This window comes from Anolis sagrei, chromosome 1 (assembly GCF_037176765.1).
Source record: "Anolis sagrei isolate rAnoSag1 chromosome 1, rAnoSag1.mat, whole genome shotgun sequence".
NCBI lineage: Eukaryota > Metazoa > Chordata > Lepidosauria > Squamata > Dactyloidae > Anolis > Anolis sagrei.
This window is the reverse complement of record NC_090021.1, coordinates 86,188,485-86,206,010: the sequence shown is the minus strand read 5'-3', so window position 1 is coordinate 86,206,010 and position 17,526 is coordinate 86,188,485. Positions and strand designations below refer to the sequence as shown.

At 38.9% G+C, this 17,526-nt stretch overlaps 1 protein-coding gene across 3 annotated transcripts in view; it reads left to right on the top strand.

Moving 5' to 3' along the window:
* The window catches only part of NKAIN2 (sodium/potassium transporting ATPase interacting 2), a 635,701-nt gene that overhangs the window by 292,053 nt on the left and 326,122 nt on the right, over positions 1 to 17,526 (top strand). For all 3 annotated transcript variants that reach the window (XM_060753280.2, XM_060753281.2, XM_067466859.1), the window contains exon 2: positions 1,202 to 1,339. In XM_060753280.2, coding sequence (XP_060609263.2) covers positions 1,202 to 1,339 — 138 coding nt within the window. The remainder of the gene's footprint in view (positions 1 to 1,201; positions 1,340 to 17,526) is intronic.

Genomic DNA, 17,526 nt, shown 5'->3' with positions numbered 1-17,526 from the left:
TCATCCCATGCTAAAGTTACTATGTGGGCTCAGTCTGTGGCAATACAATACAATTCTGATACCCATGAAACAGATTTCACCTATGGTTCACTCACTCATATCTGACAAAATATGTTTTCTCCAGAAATTTTCCGTGTTTCCATGGTAGGCTGAATGTTACCATAGAGCCATCCTGGAGGACCTCAAATATTCCTAGAGATAAATTTTCTATGGTAACTGTTGCAGAAGTCATTCATTTCAAAGGAGTTCACAATTATCCATGGCTTAGTATTTTTACAAGAAGTTTGGGAACATTTCCTCCACATATTCAAAATGTCCTATAATTTTTGTTTATAAAAACAATTCATCATCTTGCTAATTGCATGAATGCCATCATATTTCATGTAGTCCCCTGTTTATATGCATGTAAATGATAATTATTACATCACTTGCTGCTACCTGCAACATTTTATTTTTATTTTATTTATTTACTATTTACTATATTTATATCCCACTTTCTCTCACCCTGAAAGGGGCTCAAAATGGCTCACATCAAAATGCCACATATACAAACAGGTAAAAAAGCAATACATTATATACAGAAATATAATAAATATATATAAATAGTATAAACTGTTTAAAGCCATAAAACATTCCATAGCATCAGAAACCCTGAGAATAGAAAGGAGAAGATGGAATGAACAGAGCTTGTGTTTGAAGGAAAATAGAGAGGAATGACTAGATTCTGCTTTGAATGCTTAAACTAGGCGGGTATCTCAATGTAAAATTCCTTATTTGCGAAGTGAAATGACAAAGCTGTTAATGCAGTTTGCTTTATTTACAATATCTCCTAAATTAATTCCTTGGCAACATTGTACATGTAAATGTTTTAAATGAATATAACTTATTGGATTATCACTATAAAACATGTATGGTTTTCAGGAAAACAGAAATGCTAAAACTTGCAAAGAAATCTCTTCTTTCTTTTTTCTTCATTAACAAGTTTATAGTGATGGTATTTAAAAGGAGAAAATCAAAGGTAGAAGAAATTACTTTTAAGACTATAACACCCCAAATCCTCCAATGCTGACTAAGGAAATCTAAGGGGAATTGTTTCAAACTGGTGAATTACTTTTCAAGGCTGACTTGATGTCTTTGACTCTCTCCTTCTTTCTTTCTCTTGAATTAGTCTAATCAAATCATTGTTGCTCTTTTATCCTAGGTGTGTGTGCTGGAGAGACAGATATTTGATTTCCTTGGTTATCAGTGGGCACCAATCCTGGCAAATTTTGTACACATTATTATAGTCATACTTGGCTTATTTGGAACCATCCAGTATAGACCTCGCTACATAACAGGGGTGAGTATCATTACTGTTCTTTCATTATCATTGTATTTGTCATATATGATAAAACTCAACATGAAAAATCGGGGAACGGGTGATGAGTTTATAACAGTTTTCTTTTGGAATCTGACAGATATATCACGTTTTCAGATATGCCTAGATAAATAGAAAATGTTTTAAGTGGTTCTTTTATAAAATCTGTGGGAGAAATTACCTTGTGACATGCAGAAATATTTGAACTGTACTCTAACGCTCTATACTAGAACTTTTTGTGATATTTTTAGGTATCAAAAGAGAAAGAACACAATTTGATTTGCTGCTGTGGCTTTGAAAAGAAAGATTAAAAATAAAAACTGCAAAGCTGAACACTCTTGATGATGTTAGTACATCTTGCAAGTCAGTCTGACATAGATCATGCAAAGAAATGCTACCCACATATGTATATATTTATTAATGTGATTAACAAACATAACATAATGCAATTCACAAACCTAATAAATAAATTAACAAACTGCATTGACTTCTTGAGTTGCTATAAACAAACATGAGCTACTCTTGTTGGTGCGACAGGTTAAACCTTTGTGCCGGCAGGACTGCAGACTGAAAGGTCAGCAGTTCAAATCCAGGGAGTTGGGTGAGCTCTCAACTGTCAGCTCCAACTTTCCATGTGGGGACATGAGAGAAGTCTCCCACAGGATGGTAAAACATTCAGGCATCTCCTGGGCAACATCCCTTGCAGACGGCCAATTCTATCACATGAGAAGTGACTTGCAGTTTCTCAAGTTGCTTCTGACATGAAAAAGTTGTTATATATTTTGTTAACATCTTTAAGAGGATGCTAGTGTTTTCTATTATCTTGTAGATTTTGTTGATGTGGCATTAAGTCTGTGGATCCAAATATGCTCTCTTACATTCTGGGAAGATGTGGCACCTGAACACAGACAGAAACAAATCAGGGAAGTTTTATTATGAGATTAAAAGTTCAGTATGACCCCAATATCTGTGCTGTTTAAGCATCTCAGTAGGATGGCAGACTTATAGTTGCATGGGGATGGGTGACACATCTTCTGCCAGCAGAACCAAAGATGACACATACACCAGGTTGGGATATAAACTGGCCACAACTTGTTTATTGATTACAGGAACAGGGCCACTATGCATGGGTCCTGGATCAAAGATCAGGCAGCCCACTGCTGACTGATACCGCTTACCACGTCAGGGTGCTGCTAACACAATACTGGGCAAATGATTATGCAGCACCCCCGGTAACCACTGGATGCCCCCCCTTCCGATGGGGGGGCAACTAAACAAGCCAGATCTAGTGCCCAAGCCACATGCCAACCTGGAAGTTGTGATGGAAAACCAAAACATGACAACTATTAACATGAAACCAAAACATAGCCATTTTGCTGGGTGGGTGGGCTGGATCACCAAAGCAGGCCGAGTGCCTGCGCTAGCCTGGGGTGGCCTTAAAAAGGCTGCCGTGCTGGAATGGCAGCCGCCCTGGCCAATGAGGAGTCAGGGTAGGGCCTGCTGCTGATTGGCCAGTTGACCAAGCTGCGGGAAACTTTTCCACCACGCCAGGGGACTTCTGGGAGCAAGGCTCTTCATGGCCTGGAGGAGAGCGTCCACCACCACAACAGCCCCACAGGGTGAGTCAGGCAAGGCATTTCCTGAAGCTTATTGTAGAGTTTTGTTTTGTTTTTGTTTTTTGTAAGTCTGTGGTTGCTTTCTTCATGAACTGAAAATATCATCCTGTATGTATGCATTTATATTTATAAAGTTGCCAAAGTAGAATATGATAGTTTATTTAATTTAATAGTTTAATTAATATTACTTTTTTTAGATGTGGAGAGTACATTTTGCACTGGATAAAGTAAGAGATCAGTCAATTAAGTGGGTGATTCACAGATTACAAATATTGTCACTTGAGGAAAATGAAATCATTCTACTACCCTACCAGATCTTATAATTTGTGTGTTTACTATAACTAGTGTAATGGAAACTAGAGTACATTCTTCATACTCCAGCATAGCCAGACCTCTCTGCTGCAAGTTGACTACAGAGTGAGTGACACTGCAGGATGTGTGGATTCCTAGAGAGACCATATTAATCATATTGGGAAATAATACAATCCACCAAGGTAAAATCCACAAATGTGGAGTGTCAACTCTATTCTTTACAGTTGTGAATGTGGAGTGAACATGGTTTTAGCAATGTAGCAGCAAGTTCCTTTCTGATCTACATCTATGTACCCATGTATGATGTCCACAATTTAAAAAACTAAGCACACATACTTTGGAGGGGTGAAGCCAGCTATCGCAATGCCACCATTATCACCATCCTATGTATGTGGACATTTGAAAAGATCTGTTGGAATGGAACATAAATACAGAAGTAACTTTTTAGTGAAATTGTATTGGATGGCAACTGGCCATGTACATTTTCTCCCGTGGGCCAGATTCTTCTCAGAGACCTTTCCTTGGTCAATACATTTTGTAGCACTGATTTAAACTGAGATCCAGAAAAGACAAAGAATTGACTTCCTAAATTCTGCAAATACGATGGGCAAAAGGTCACATACCTGATACGTATAATATATGATACTACGGTATTCGCCACCATTTGTGAGATTTGATATTTCACACATAATGTAAATTTATTTCTTACTTATACTGTAATATAAATGATGCTATGATATTCCCCCTCGATGGACTGTCACCTTGTCCTGGTGAGGGGGCTTGCGTGTTCCAAAGAACCTGTGGGCACAACAACTGGAGTCATGCACTCCCAGGAGTTGCCGTGGGGGAGGTTCCAGACCAAGCACAGTCCAAAGATCCAAAGACCTCAACAGCAGAACAGGCAGAGCATAACATGATACATGTTACAACGGCTGTAAAGGCGGAAGAAGGCTGCAACAGACTGGGAAGCCAAAGTCATTGTGTCAAACGACACCACCAGTGGAACCTCACTCTGAAGCACCCACTGGCATCAACAAACGACTCTTAACCCTCCGATTTGATCTTGCCAAAAACCAACAGGCAACCATCATAAGTGCCTATGCACCAACACTAGATGCTGATGAAGACATCAAGGAAAATTTTTACTGTCAGCTGGACACCGCCCTATCTGGGAGACCTAAGGAGGACAAAATCATCCTCCTGGGGGACTTTAATGCAAGAGTCGGGCGAGACTTCGACCTGTGGCCAGGGACCATAGGAAAAGACGGGGTTGGAAACAGCAACTCGAATGGCATCCTTCTTCTCACCAAATGTGCAGAACACAAACTTGTCATCACCAACATGCTCTTCCACCAGAAAAACAAGTTCAAGACATCATGGAAGCACCTGCGGTCAAAGCATTGGCACCTCTTAGATTACGTAATCACACGTGCTAGAGAACGCTGTGACGTGCTCTTCACAAGAGCCATGACAGGTGCTGATGACTGCTGGACAGACCACAGCCTAATCCAATCCACAATGGCTATCAAGATCGCCTCCAAGTGCAGACTCCAAGGAAGAAAGACAAGGTGCAAAATGAACACCCAAGCCCTTCAGGAGCCCTCCAAACAAGCCCTTCTCCAAACAGCACTCAAGGACCATCTAACCACAGAACACCCTGAAAATGTTGAGGAACATTGGAACAAACTGAAGACCTCCATCATCACAGCCTGTGAAGAAACTATTGGATATTATACCAAGAAACATCAAGATTGGTTTGACAAAAATGACAACGAAATCCAACAGCTAATTGACAAGAAAAGGAAAGCCTTCCAAACATGGCAGAGAGACATCAACTGTGCTGCTAAGAAAAAGATCTACGCCAGTGCAAAAGTTGAGGTCCAAAGAAGGACAAGAGAACTCAAGAGCATCTGGTGGCCAAAGAAGGCTGAAGAAATCCAACACCTGGCAGATACCCATGATGCTCAGGGATTTTTCAAAGCCACAAAGGTCATCTATGGACCAAGAAACCATGGCATACAGCCTCTCCACTCATCAGATGGAACCAAACTCCTGAAGGACCAAAAATCAATTGCACTACGTTGGAAAGAACACTACCAAAGCCTCCTGAACTGCAGCTCCAATGTGGCCGAAGAGGTTCTCTCACAAATCCCGCAACAACAAACCAGGGATAAGTTTGCAGCACTGCCTAGTTTGGAAGAAGTCAACAATGCCACCAGCCAACAAAAAAATAACAAAGCCAGCGGACCTGATTGGATCCCTGCTGAAATCTTTCAAGAGGGAGGACCTGAGCTGGCACAACAACTCCACTGGCTCAAGTGTGGGTGACCAAGAAAATCCCAGCAGGTTTCAAGGATGCCACCATCACACCCTCTTCAAAAAAAGACTGTGGAAACTATCGAGGTATCTCCCTTCTAACCTCAGCTGGGAAAATCCTCGCAAGAATCGTTGCAAACTGTCCTCTGCCCTTCTCAGAAGACACCCTACCAGAATCCCATAGCGGCTTCCGCCCCTCCAGAGGAACAGTGGACATGATCTTCACTGCACGACAGCTCTAAGAAAAATACAGGGAACAAAATCAACCTCTATACACGGCATTCATTGACCTTGCAAAGGCATTCGACACAGTGAATCACAGTGCTCTCTGGACCATCCTCCAAAAATTCGGGTGCCCTAACAAATTTGTGAACATCCTGCAGCTCCTCCATGATGACATGATAGCAACAGTCTTGGACAGCAATGGCTCCCAAAGTGACCCATTTAAGGTGGAAATCAGGTGTCAAACATGGATGTGTTATTGCCCCAACTTTATTCTCCATCTTCATTGCTATGATACTTCATCTTGTTGATAGGAAGCTTCCCGAGTGGAAATCAGACAGATGGCAAGCTGTTTAACCTCAGCAGACTGAAAGCCAAAACCAAGGTTACAACATCTGTTATAGAACTCCAGTATGCTGAAAGCAATGTTGTCTGTGCGCATTCAGAAGAAGATCTACAAGCCACTCTAAACACCTTTGCAGAAGCATACAAGAAGCTCGGCCTGTCACTGAACATCAAGAAAACCAAAGTGCTGTTCCAGCAGTCACCAGCCAACCCCTTTCCAATGCCAGAGATACAGCTTAATGGTGTAACATTAGAAAATGTTGACCATTTCCGCTACCTTGGCAGTCACCTCTCCACTAAAGTCAACATCAACACCAAAATACAACACCACCTGAGCTCTGTGAGTGCAGCATTTTTTTGAATGAAGCAAAAAGTGTTTGAGGACCGGGACATCCGTAGGGATACCAAGGTGCTTATTTATAAAGCTATTTTCCTCCCAGCACTGCTATATGCCTGCGAAACGTGGACTGTCTACAGATGTCACATGCAACTCCTGAAACGATTCCATCAGCACTGCCTCCGGAAAATCCTGCAAATCTCTTGGCAATACAGGCGGACAAACGTCAGCAAAGACCACCAGCATTGAAGCGATGGTCCTCCGTCATCAACTCCGCTGGACTGGCCACATTGTCTGGATGCCCAACCACCGTCTCACAAAGTAATTGCTCTACTCTGAACTCAAGAATGGAAAACGGAATGTTGGTGGACAGGAAAAGAGATTTAAAGATGGGCTCAAAGCCAACCTTAAAAACTCTGGCATAGACACTGAGAACTGGGAAGCCCTGGCCCTTGAGCGCTCCAACTGGAGGTCAGCTGTGACCAGCAGTACTGCAGAATTGAAGAGACACGAATGGAGTGTGAAAGAGAGAAACATGCCAAGAGAAAGGCGCGTCAAGCCAACCCCGACCGGGACCACCTTCCTCCTGGAAACCAATGCCCTCACTGCAGAAGAAGATGCAGATCAAGAATAGGGCTCCACAGCCACCTACAGACCCACAAGAATAATGATCCTGGAAGATTATCCTAGTCAAGTAGGAAAATAAGGTACCACCTTAAAGTGTGGGGAGGCTAAATTAACTGATTTATGAGGCCATAAAGAAGACTCCAGCAAAGCATTCCAGCAAAAAAGCATGCGGGGAATGTGGAAGTGCTTCATCAGCGTCGCAGATGGACGATGAAAGCGACAGCTCCCCGGCGGCCAGAAAAGTTAAAGAGCCTCTGTGTATGTCTGTATATGTTGTATGTCAAAAATTGGCATTGAATATTTGCCATATATGTGTACACTGTAATCCGCCCTGAGTCCCCTGCGGGGTGAGAAGGGCGGAATATAAAAGCTGCAAATAAAATAAATAAATAAATACTCGGCCAAAGAGGGATCACCTATGTAAATCAGTAAAAAGTAAGTAAGCTATAATATTCTAAATCCAAACAAAAATATACTAGTTATTAAATATTGGGATACCTATGTGACTTTTAGTCCACCTTCTATAATGCTTTGAAATGTTAGGCATATGTTTGGGCTTCTCATAGGGCTTGTTCTCCAGACCCTTGATCATTTCAGTCACCTTCTCCTCTGGAGAAAAAAAAATGATTAATTTATTTCCAGTCTACCTTAGTTATGCAAATCATTATTCTAAGAGCAGCAGTTTATATCACCAGTTAGTTAAAGGTTCTTGTCCTATTACTGGTTGACGGACACTTATCTGGTCCTTTTAAGGAGTTCAGGAATTGTTTCATTGCTTCTCATAGCTCAAATTCTTTCAATGATGTTTCTTTTAAAAATAGTATTAAGGTTGCTTATGTAAAACTACATCCTTATCCTACTAATATTAGTTAAGACACACAGAACTTTGGTATGGGTGGCAACCTTTAGTTATGGGTATTTCCTCAAGTCTTTTAGACATAGCAAGTAAGCAAATCCTCAGCCCTCCGTGGTAAATAACTGTAAAACTACCATATATTCTGGTGTATAAGACTACTTTTTGACCCAAGAAAATCTTCTCAAAAGACAGGGATTATCTTATACATGGGAGTAATCTTATACATGGGAGTAGTCTTATACACTGGAGTAGTCTTATACACGGGAGTAGTCTTATGTGCGGGAGTAGTCTTATACACAGGAGTCGTCTTATAGAACAGGTGCTGAAACTTCCAATCAGATTGGAGAATCTGTGGTTGCCACATATGTTGGGAGAAGCTCAAAAATGGCAATGGCCGTGTCCCTGCCATATGCAGCGACTGTATGAAAGCATTAAGGTTGATGTACAAGTATGGTAGAAGAAAATCCATTCATCAGGATTCGTGGACTTAATGCGGTCCCAATGATGAGATGAAGAGGCGCCTCACCGGGAAGGTGTAAGTGAAGGGAAGAGCAAGCTGCAGGCTTCCAGGGTCCCTGGGGTATGGAAAAAAGAGATAGAGTGGCTCTGGGCCCAGACAAACACACCTCTTTTACCTGTCTGGCCCGCCCTTGTATCCTATTACCGTACATCCTCCTCTGCCTCTCAGATCTCACTCCTGAAGACTGCAGTGAAGTGGTGCAGGTGTGCATGTGCGAGATCTGAGAGGCAGAGAAGGAGGTACAGTAATAGGAAAATTACCATATTGAAATCAAATCTGATGCTTTTTAAATTTTTATTTGGTGTGTGTTGGAAGAGGGGTAGTCTTATACGGTGAATATATCCCAAACTATATTTTAATTGAAAAAGTTGGGGGTCATCTTATACGCCCAGTCGTCTTATATGCCAGAATATACGGGGTAATCTGCTTTTCAATTTACAAACTACTACACAAATCCCTACTTTAGTTTGTACCTATTGTGGGTTTATAGTGTAAGGTCATACATTTTCATAATTAGTTTTAAGCTGCAATCCTGAACACACATCTTTAGAAGTAAACCTGGGTGGCATCAGTGTGATTTACTTCAAAGTGAACAACGTAGGGCGGTTTTTGTTATTGTTGTTCCTTTTTGAGCTTTATTAATAACTTCTCAGTCTCCTTTCATTATACCTTACTTGCTTACTTTAAAATGAATTCACTTTATAATGCATCAATTAATGATGTAAATTTCTATTTTGTTTCATCATTATTGGGCAATAATTATCTTATATATTTTAGAGATTCCATTGCGAGATCACAGTTGTGCATCATAAATCACATAAATGTTATAATTAATTGGTATTTGGCATGGGAAGGAAAGTATTCTAATGAGAATTAAGTGTAAAGTGAGAAAAGGGGCCAATAGGTCAATTTAGATGAAATTTATCATTTTTTAAAAAAAATACTAAAGAAAAAAGATGAAACAAATATGTTTTTATTCTTTATGGAATGCATTGTAAAGTAGAGGAGAGGGGTCCAAATGAGTTTTGTAGGATACCCCTCCAGATGCTGTTGAGTTGCAACTACTATTCTTCTTAGCCAAGGTAGCCACAAGTTACCTGCCTCTGCTTTATTGTTATGGAAAATAGCTAAGTGACATCTGACCTCAAATATGACTATATGTAGGCTCTGCTAGAATGGGGATTACCTTTATATCTCTTATTCCCTGAGGAAGATGCTAATTGTACCAACTAAACCAGGGGCCCTCAAAATTTTTAAACAGAGGGCCAGATCACAGTCCCTCAAACTGTTGGAGGGCTGGATTATAATTTTAAAAAAAAACCTTAACGAATTCCTATGCGCTCTGCAAATATCTTATTTGTAGTGCAAAAACACTTAAAAACAATACAATAATTGAAATGAAGAACAATTTAAACAAATATCAACTTATTAGTATTTCAATGGGAAGTGTGGGCCTGCTTTTGGCTGATGAGATAGGGTTGCTGTTGCGTGCTTTCAAGTGTTTCAGACTTAGTTTGACCCTGAGCACAGGCCAGGTAAATGACCTTGGAGGGCCATATCTGGCCCCTGTGCCTTAGTTTGAGGACCCGAGGGGTTTTTGTTTGTTCAGCTTTTTTTTTAACAGTCTGCATTGGAATAAGTTCTGAAAGAAGGCAGAGAGCTGACATTGCTCCTTGTAGGAAATTCTATATAAATTCCCTTGCAATCTAATGAGGAATAGCAATCTGTCAAAATATTAATGATATAAACCTCCATTTTATGTCCATCTGGTACAGTGGGCTCCCAGTATCTGATGGGTTTGGTTCCAGCACTTCCTGTGGACACCAACATCCAGGAATGCTCAAGTCTCATTGTGTACAATGTTGTAGTAAAATGTCATTCCTAATATAAAATGCTGAACAACTCAGACAAGTCTTCAGAGAAAGCTCTAGGATCTTTGAAATGGGTGGAGGCCAGCGCAAGATATCTTACACGTCAGTATAGTGCTCATCATGCTGTAAAATTAAGTTTTTCTTTTGAGGTGTTTTGTTTGTTTGTTTGTTTGTTTGCTAAATATTTTCAAGCTGTGGTTGGTTTAATCTGTGGATTCAGAACTCATAGATATGGAAGGCTGACTGCATGTAAGTTTAGATAACTATGAGATGAAATGAATTCCATAGATCTTCTTAGGAGGTGGATGCCATAGCTAGTGTGAAAGCTTTTACAGAATCTCACCATTAAAATAGTGGGATACACATACACAATATATTTAACTTAAACTATTTCCATTAATGGCCTTCAGCACTCCCACAACACTGACCATCATTTCCCTGGCCTACTTCCAGGTGCAAACATATGCCTTTTAAATAGGTTACAAGGCATTCTACCCATTTTTGAGAACCATTTGTGGGCTTGCTCCACTTTGGTTTTCTTATTGCTCTTTTATTTTCCAGTAGTTCAAGCAGTCTCTGTAGTGATTGCGTAGAGCAGTGGTTCTCAACCTGTGGGTCCCCAGATGTTTTGGCCTTCAACTCCCAGAAATCCTAATAGCTGGTGAACTGGATGGGATTTCTGGCAGTTGTAGACCAAAATACCTGGGGACCCACAGTTTGAGGACCACTGGCATAGAGAGTGCTCCCCTGACTTGTCACAGTTGCACACTGCAACTTTCAGGCTTGTTTTGTCTTGTCTTCTGTCCATTAACCTATATATCAAGTTTCCTCTAAATTTTACAGTTATGATTCTTCTCACTGCTTTTTGTTTCAGCACACTGTTCGCCTTACTGGTGGTTTCCAAGAAACCAACAAATTATTCTTTGAAGCCATCCTTGTTTTCATGAGTGCTATTGCCCAGAAAGAATCAGTTTCCAGCTGATACTGAAAAGCAAGATAAACAACATGTAAGGTTGTAAAATGCAGGAGTGAATGCAGGAAAATCCTTCTTTCGTACCATTTCCATCATTTATTTGTCAATTTGCTATTTATTGGGAGATTTGTTTTATGGATTGTTATCTATGCACAGGCCCAAATGATAAAGCCACCCATTCTTGTCACATAAGCTCAAGATGATAAATAAATCTCCAACTTTAAAGTAATAAGAATCTCAGTGAAGCAGCATCTTGGGTTTTGTGAATTCAGCAGATTTTGCCTGTGTTATAAATGTCTGCCAGCAAGGCACTTTAAGCACTCTTTGACATAAGAATATTTTTTTCACCTAAACATCTTTACTATAGTGTGTTTTTATCTTTAGTGTTCCATTTAACTATCATACAGATAGAAGAAGGGTTTATTGCTAAAATTGGTTCTTGTCACTCCCCAGTTTAGAGATTAAATGCTGTGAAAAGCCAGTCAATTGTATATTTCAAAACTCAGTAGTTTATATCTGTTGCAGAGGTTATTGTTTCCTTCGTCTGAATACAGAACAAAAACAATTCCGTGGATATTGTTTTTTAAAATGATGTCTGCAGTGGATCCAAATTAGATCATGATTGTCCATAGGGTTCAATACATAAGCTGCAATGAGTTTCCTACAGATATTAGTTAGACTCAGGTGTGAAAATGTGTCAAAGCAGATTGGTTAAATCCAACTGGTTTTTTCTGGGTATAAGGTAATAGCATATTATTTACTGCAGTGATTGTTGACAAGCATTTGTTTCATGAAAATAATATTTACTCTGCATAGCTCTAAAATCTTAAATATGTTATACTTATATGTAAAAGCATTTGTGACAAAACATTACTGTTCCTGTAGCCATAATCACCCTAATAATTCTTAACAATTTCTCAATGTGTCATGGTATGTTTATGGAGGTATGATGTAGGAAACTGGGTCATTTTTTGCAGAGATATGCCAAGCCTGTCCTAGATATCACCTATCAGCTCTGGTTTACGTCATCTTTTAATGGAAATGAAGAAAATGAGAATAAAATTTGGTTATTAGCCAAAGACACTTGCCTGATGTTGATGTTTATGAGGAATCAAAATTTAAAATCAGACACTTCAAATGTTAAGTAGTAAATTCCAGTATTTTTCCATTTAGATGTATTGCAGTCTTAGTTCTCTTAGTACATTTGATCATATCACTTGTTGCTTATGCTAGGATCTGCTCAGTGAACTGCTGTTCTTTGTAGTGTTGCAGTAATTGTTGTATTGTTCTTCCGTTGTGTGGAGTAAGCATTGAGTGATAGGATTCAAATAAGAATACTGAAGAAAAGCTGTCAGTAAATGGGATGCTCCTGAAATCTGTACCAATAGCTTTCTCTATGTGGATGCGAATGTCATGTGAAAGGCAGCCTACCCTACTGAGTGAATGCTGAGTGAAACGCTCAGATACACATGCACTAGGATGAAATCAGATATTGCATTATTATACAGCAAACTCTGGATCTTCAGTGCTTCTGCTTTCTAGGTTACTATTTGCCATTTATGGTTTGAGCATACACTTTACCTTATCCCATGCAATCAGCTTTTAGCAGAGAATTTGTATTACTTAATACTTAGATGGGATGATTGTTCAAATGTTCTATGATTATTTTCTCTCACAATGAAAGAAGGGGGGTGAGGCTCTTTTTTCCCAGATGTTTGTCCAAACTTCCATGGTAGTTATATTCCAAATAACAACCCTGCCTTCTGAACTCAACCATTCCTAAGTTGTCACTGGAAGTAGTTGTTGACATGACAACTAATGATGACTAGGCTGACTTTAGGGTTGTTAGTTTGAATGTAGCTACTGTGGAAGTTTTTGCTAACATCTGGATTCACAGTGTGGGAAATCCACATCAGGCTTTAGTCTGAATTTTAAAGGAACTATGCAAGGTGCCAAACCTACCTCAAAAATAGATTCAGCAACAATGCCAGCACCATTAAAAATCAGAGCTGGTTCACCACCTTCTTGACATAGGAGCTCCCAGCCATCACATGGACAATTGGCCCTTTTTGCCATTTAAAAGATCCTATCTGATCTTATAAGCCAAACAAAGTCAGTCCTGGTTGGATGGGAGACCACCAGGGAATACCAGGTTCTGTAAGTTATATTTCAGAGGAAGGGGCTGGGAAAACCATACCTGAATATTCCTTGCCTGAGAAAACCCTGTGAAATTCATGGTGTTGCCATAAATTGACAGATAACATGAAGGTGCACACAAACACATACAGAAAAGTGTGTGTGACAATACACTGTGATGGAGGGACAACTTTTTTTTTTTGCCAAAGGCTTAATATATTAAGTTGCTTCCATAACAGATGACCAAATTCTCTGTGGATCAGATTTGAAGCTTGTGCCACTATTTTGTGTGTAACCCATCATATAGATAGGTAGGTAGTGTTTGGGAGAGGGGACTGTTTCATTCTTATAGTACAGCTCAGCTCAGTTGGAATAGCTGAAGAAAGGAATTCAATAACTATTAAAAAAAATACTTGTGATCCCCCTGCCCTGCCCTGAATTGCAAAGATTCTGTCTTCTACTCCTACGTTTTAAGCTGGTGAAGGTACACTTGCTGAGATTGGATGAAAGCTGCTTCAAAGATTCTCTGTGATGGAATTGTCAAAAATCTTTGGAACTCATAGCTTTCTCTAGTCCATTAGTGTTCTGATTTACTGGCACAAATTTGTGCTAATGTGTACAGCTGCATGTCTGCTTTTGAGCTTTTTCCTGGTTTTAATCTCTCTTATTTCTTCAGTTTTGAATTAATTGAACATTATCTGTATTTTAATTATGTACATGTGCCTGGAAGGCCTTTGGGTACTGGGCACACATTTCATTACTGTTAATAATGCAATTTCTGCAGCTATTACTAATATTACTGTCCTTATAATAATATATGAAATAACATAATGGAGATTAAATCTATCTAAAAAGTGGGAAAGGAATTGAATGGGTCTCACGAGGTTATGAACAGAAGACATAATCTGTACAAGTAAAATTTTGTTTCATCAATAGTTCAGTACCTACTCTAATGGGAAAATGTGCTTTTTCTCACTAAGGCTCTTCTATCTTATAGATCATACAATATATTGACCATATGAATAATCCTACTGTGTATTCTCAAATTTTGATCACTGCTCTATATTGCCTTTGTTTCTGTTTGTTTGTCTGTCTCATTGTATATGAGACATTGTATATGTAAAGGCATTGAATGTTTGCCTATATACGTATGTAAATGCTGTAATCCACTCTGAGTCTCCTAGGGGAGAAGGATGGAATATAAATAAAGTGTATTATTATTATTTTATTTATTTATCTATAACTTTTATATCCCATTCTTTCCTATCTCCATAAAAACAGCAAAAATTCTATGCTACAAATAAATAACATTTTAAAAACAACATACATAATAAATAAGTTATAAAATACATATAAAAGGCAGTTCAATGAGTTAAAATTGTTATTATTGTTATTATTATTATTAATTTTTCCATGGGTGTGTGTGTGTGCCTGTGTATACACATACACACACACAGAGAGAGAGAGAGAGAGAGAAAATGAATGATATTGGGCTATTTGCAGGTAATAGAATAGAAAATTGTGAACTGTTCTCTTGCCACTCTCATGTGATGTGATGTAATATAAGAATATTTCAACTATAACAGGCAACATTGAACCCTACCAAGCCTCCAAAAGTGGTAATTGTCTCCAGGCCTTTGTTTCTTTTTCTCTACATTCTTTGGTTCATCCAGGATTGTTTAGCAGAAGATATCTGTTTATCATAACACATGATTATCCTCACTCACTCAGTTTGGATTCAGAGTACTTTGTTTCATGATTTGTCATTCAAAAGTAAACAAGATTTGATGTGCAAGGCTGATTGCAATACTTTTATATCTTAGAAAGGAGGCTGTTGTGAGATGGAAAATGTGTTAACCAGAGGAGGAAAGACATTTTGTTTAAAATCTTCTTGACCTTCTGTTTCTTTGGGGTATTATCTCAAATCATACATCTTGCTGTTTCAGACCATTTCTCAATACTTGTGCCTGTGCACTGTATTGACATTTCATAGAACCCCTCCTGCAAAGAAGCAATACATAAAGCTGTCTTAAATCAAGTCAGATGATTTGTCCGTCTAGTCCTGTGTATTTGTAGTGATATTGAATCTCCATAGTCTCAGGAAGGGTTCCTGCTCTCACCAGCTAACTGATCCCTATAACTGGTGATTCCTTGAACTGAGCAAAGCATGTACTCCAATAAGGCATGAGCAAAGTATATATATTTGGACTACCAGCTTTCCTAGTCAGTGTAACTAGTGACCATGCGGTCTTGGGAGTTTGGAAGTTATAAATGAAAAAGCTCCCTTAATGGTGCTAGCATAATTGCACCAATATTTTGCTATAGAGATATACATTCTCCTGTTTTGCTGTGCTTGAAAGGTTTTTCTAACTATTTGTCAAGCACATTTATACCTTACATACTTAATACACAGTTAACAAAACGATTATAGTAAAATAATAACAATGCAATGTGTGAAGCAGCATTTTATATTAAGAACAGTTCCCACTACATATTTACAAAATTCTAGGAAGCAAGAAACTGCCATGAAAATTCATTAGATTATTGATCATATTGCACTGTTATAGACAAAATATTCATATATACAGTAGAATGCTCTATTATTCTACCTGCCCAAAATAACCTGTTACTGACAGTTGTGTAGGTCTTGGGACTGTCAGTAAAAAAATGAATGTCATTTCTAGTTAGAAATGTTTAAATTTCAAATTGGAATTATCTTCTTTGTGACAGAAGAGGAAAAAATGCAATTAAACCAGTATATCTGCAAATAGAAAGGCAGTTTAGGATTAATTTAAAAACATTCACCAGATTTCAGCTGCACATTTTGTCAATTTAACTGATGCCCGGAGCATGAAAGTAACCTATTATCTGTAACAGATCATTTTTTGAAGTAGCAAGGACAGAGCAGTATTTCTTTTGTGAACTCGGTGAGCAGAGGCATTAACTGAATCATAAAATCATAGAGTTGGAAGAGACCACACGGCCCATCCAGTCCAACCCTCTCCATGTATATGTTTTCCCTGTAAAAAGATAATAGTTAATAAGCATAAAGTTAGTTAACATAGTTAACTATAGATAATAGTTAATAAGCATAAAGTTAGATAATAGTTAATAAGTATAAAACCTTTAGTTTGGGAAATTCCTCTTGGCCAGTTGAAACTCACCTCACTACCTCTGAGGATGCTTGCCATAGATGCAGGCAAAACATCAGGAGAAATGCCTCTAGAACATGGCCCTATAGCCCGAAAAAACCCACAAGAACCTAGTTGAAACTATTATTTTGTATTTCACATGCATGTAAAAAAACACGCATAAAAAGTAGTGTATCAATAACATGTTGCCCTTAATTAGTGGTATTAGTATGATATTTGGGGGGTGGGAAGTGACTGAGGAATACATTACATTTGAAAAACAACATTTAAAGTTTTGCTAGGTATCATACACTGCTTTTGAGGAAAAATATGTTGTTTAATTACCAAAATTCAGATTCAAATTTCCAAATTAGGATCAGCATATTATTTGAGAACACAGAAATGCTGGACCACACCAACAACCACCATGTCAGACTACACAGAGAAGCCATTGAAATCCACAAGCATGTGGACAATTTCAACAGAAAGGAAGGGACCATGAAAATGAACAAAATCTGGCTACCAGTATTTAAAAAAAACTCTAAAACACCTCTCAGCAAGAGATTTCCCCAGGCTCAGCCAGGCCTTCAAATGCTAATGAAGGTGGTCAGTTGAAACATTCACACCTAGCTCCAGCAGAGAAGAGCTCTTTGCCCCACCCCAGCCATTCCACAGATATATAAACCCATTGTCCTAATTCCAACAGACCTCACTACCTCTGAGGATGCTTGCCATAGATGCAGGCGAAACGTCAGGAGAAATGCCTCTAGAACATGGCTCTATAGCCCGAAAAAACCCACAAGAATCTATGAGTTTTTGTCACCATCCTGCAGTGACCCAAAGCATGTTAATAAATAACCTAGGTCAGGCACCCTATGTGTCTGTCTACAAAGTGCATTGTGCTTGC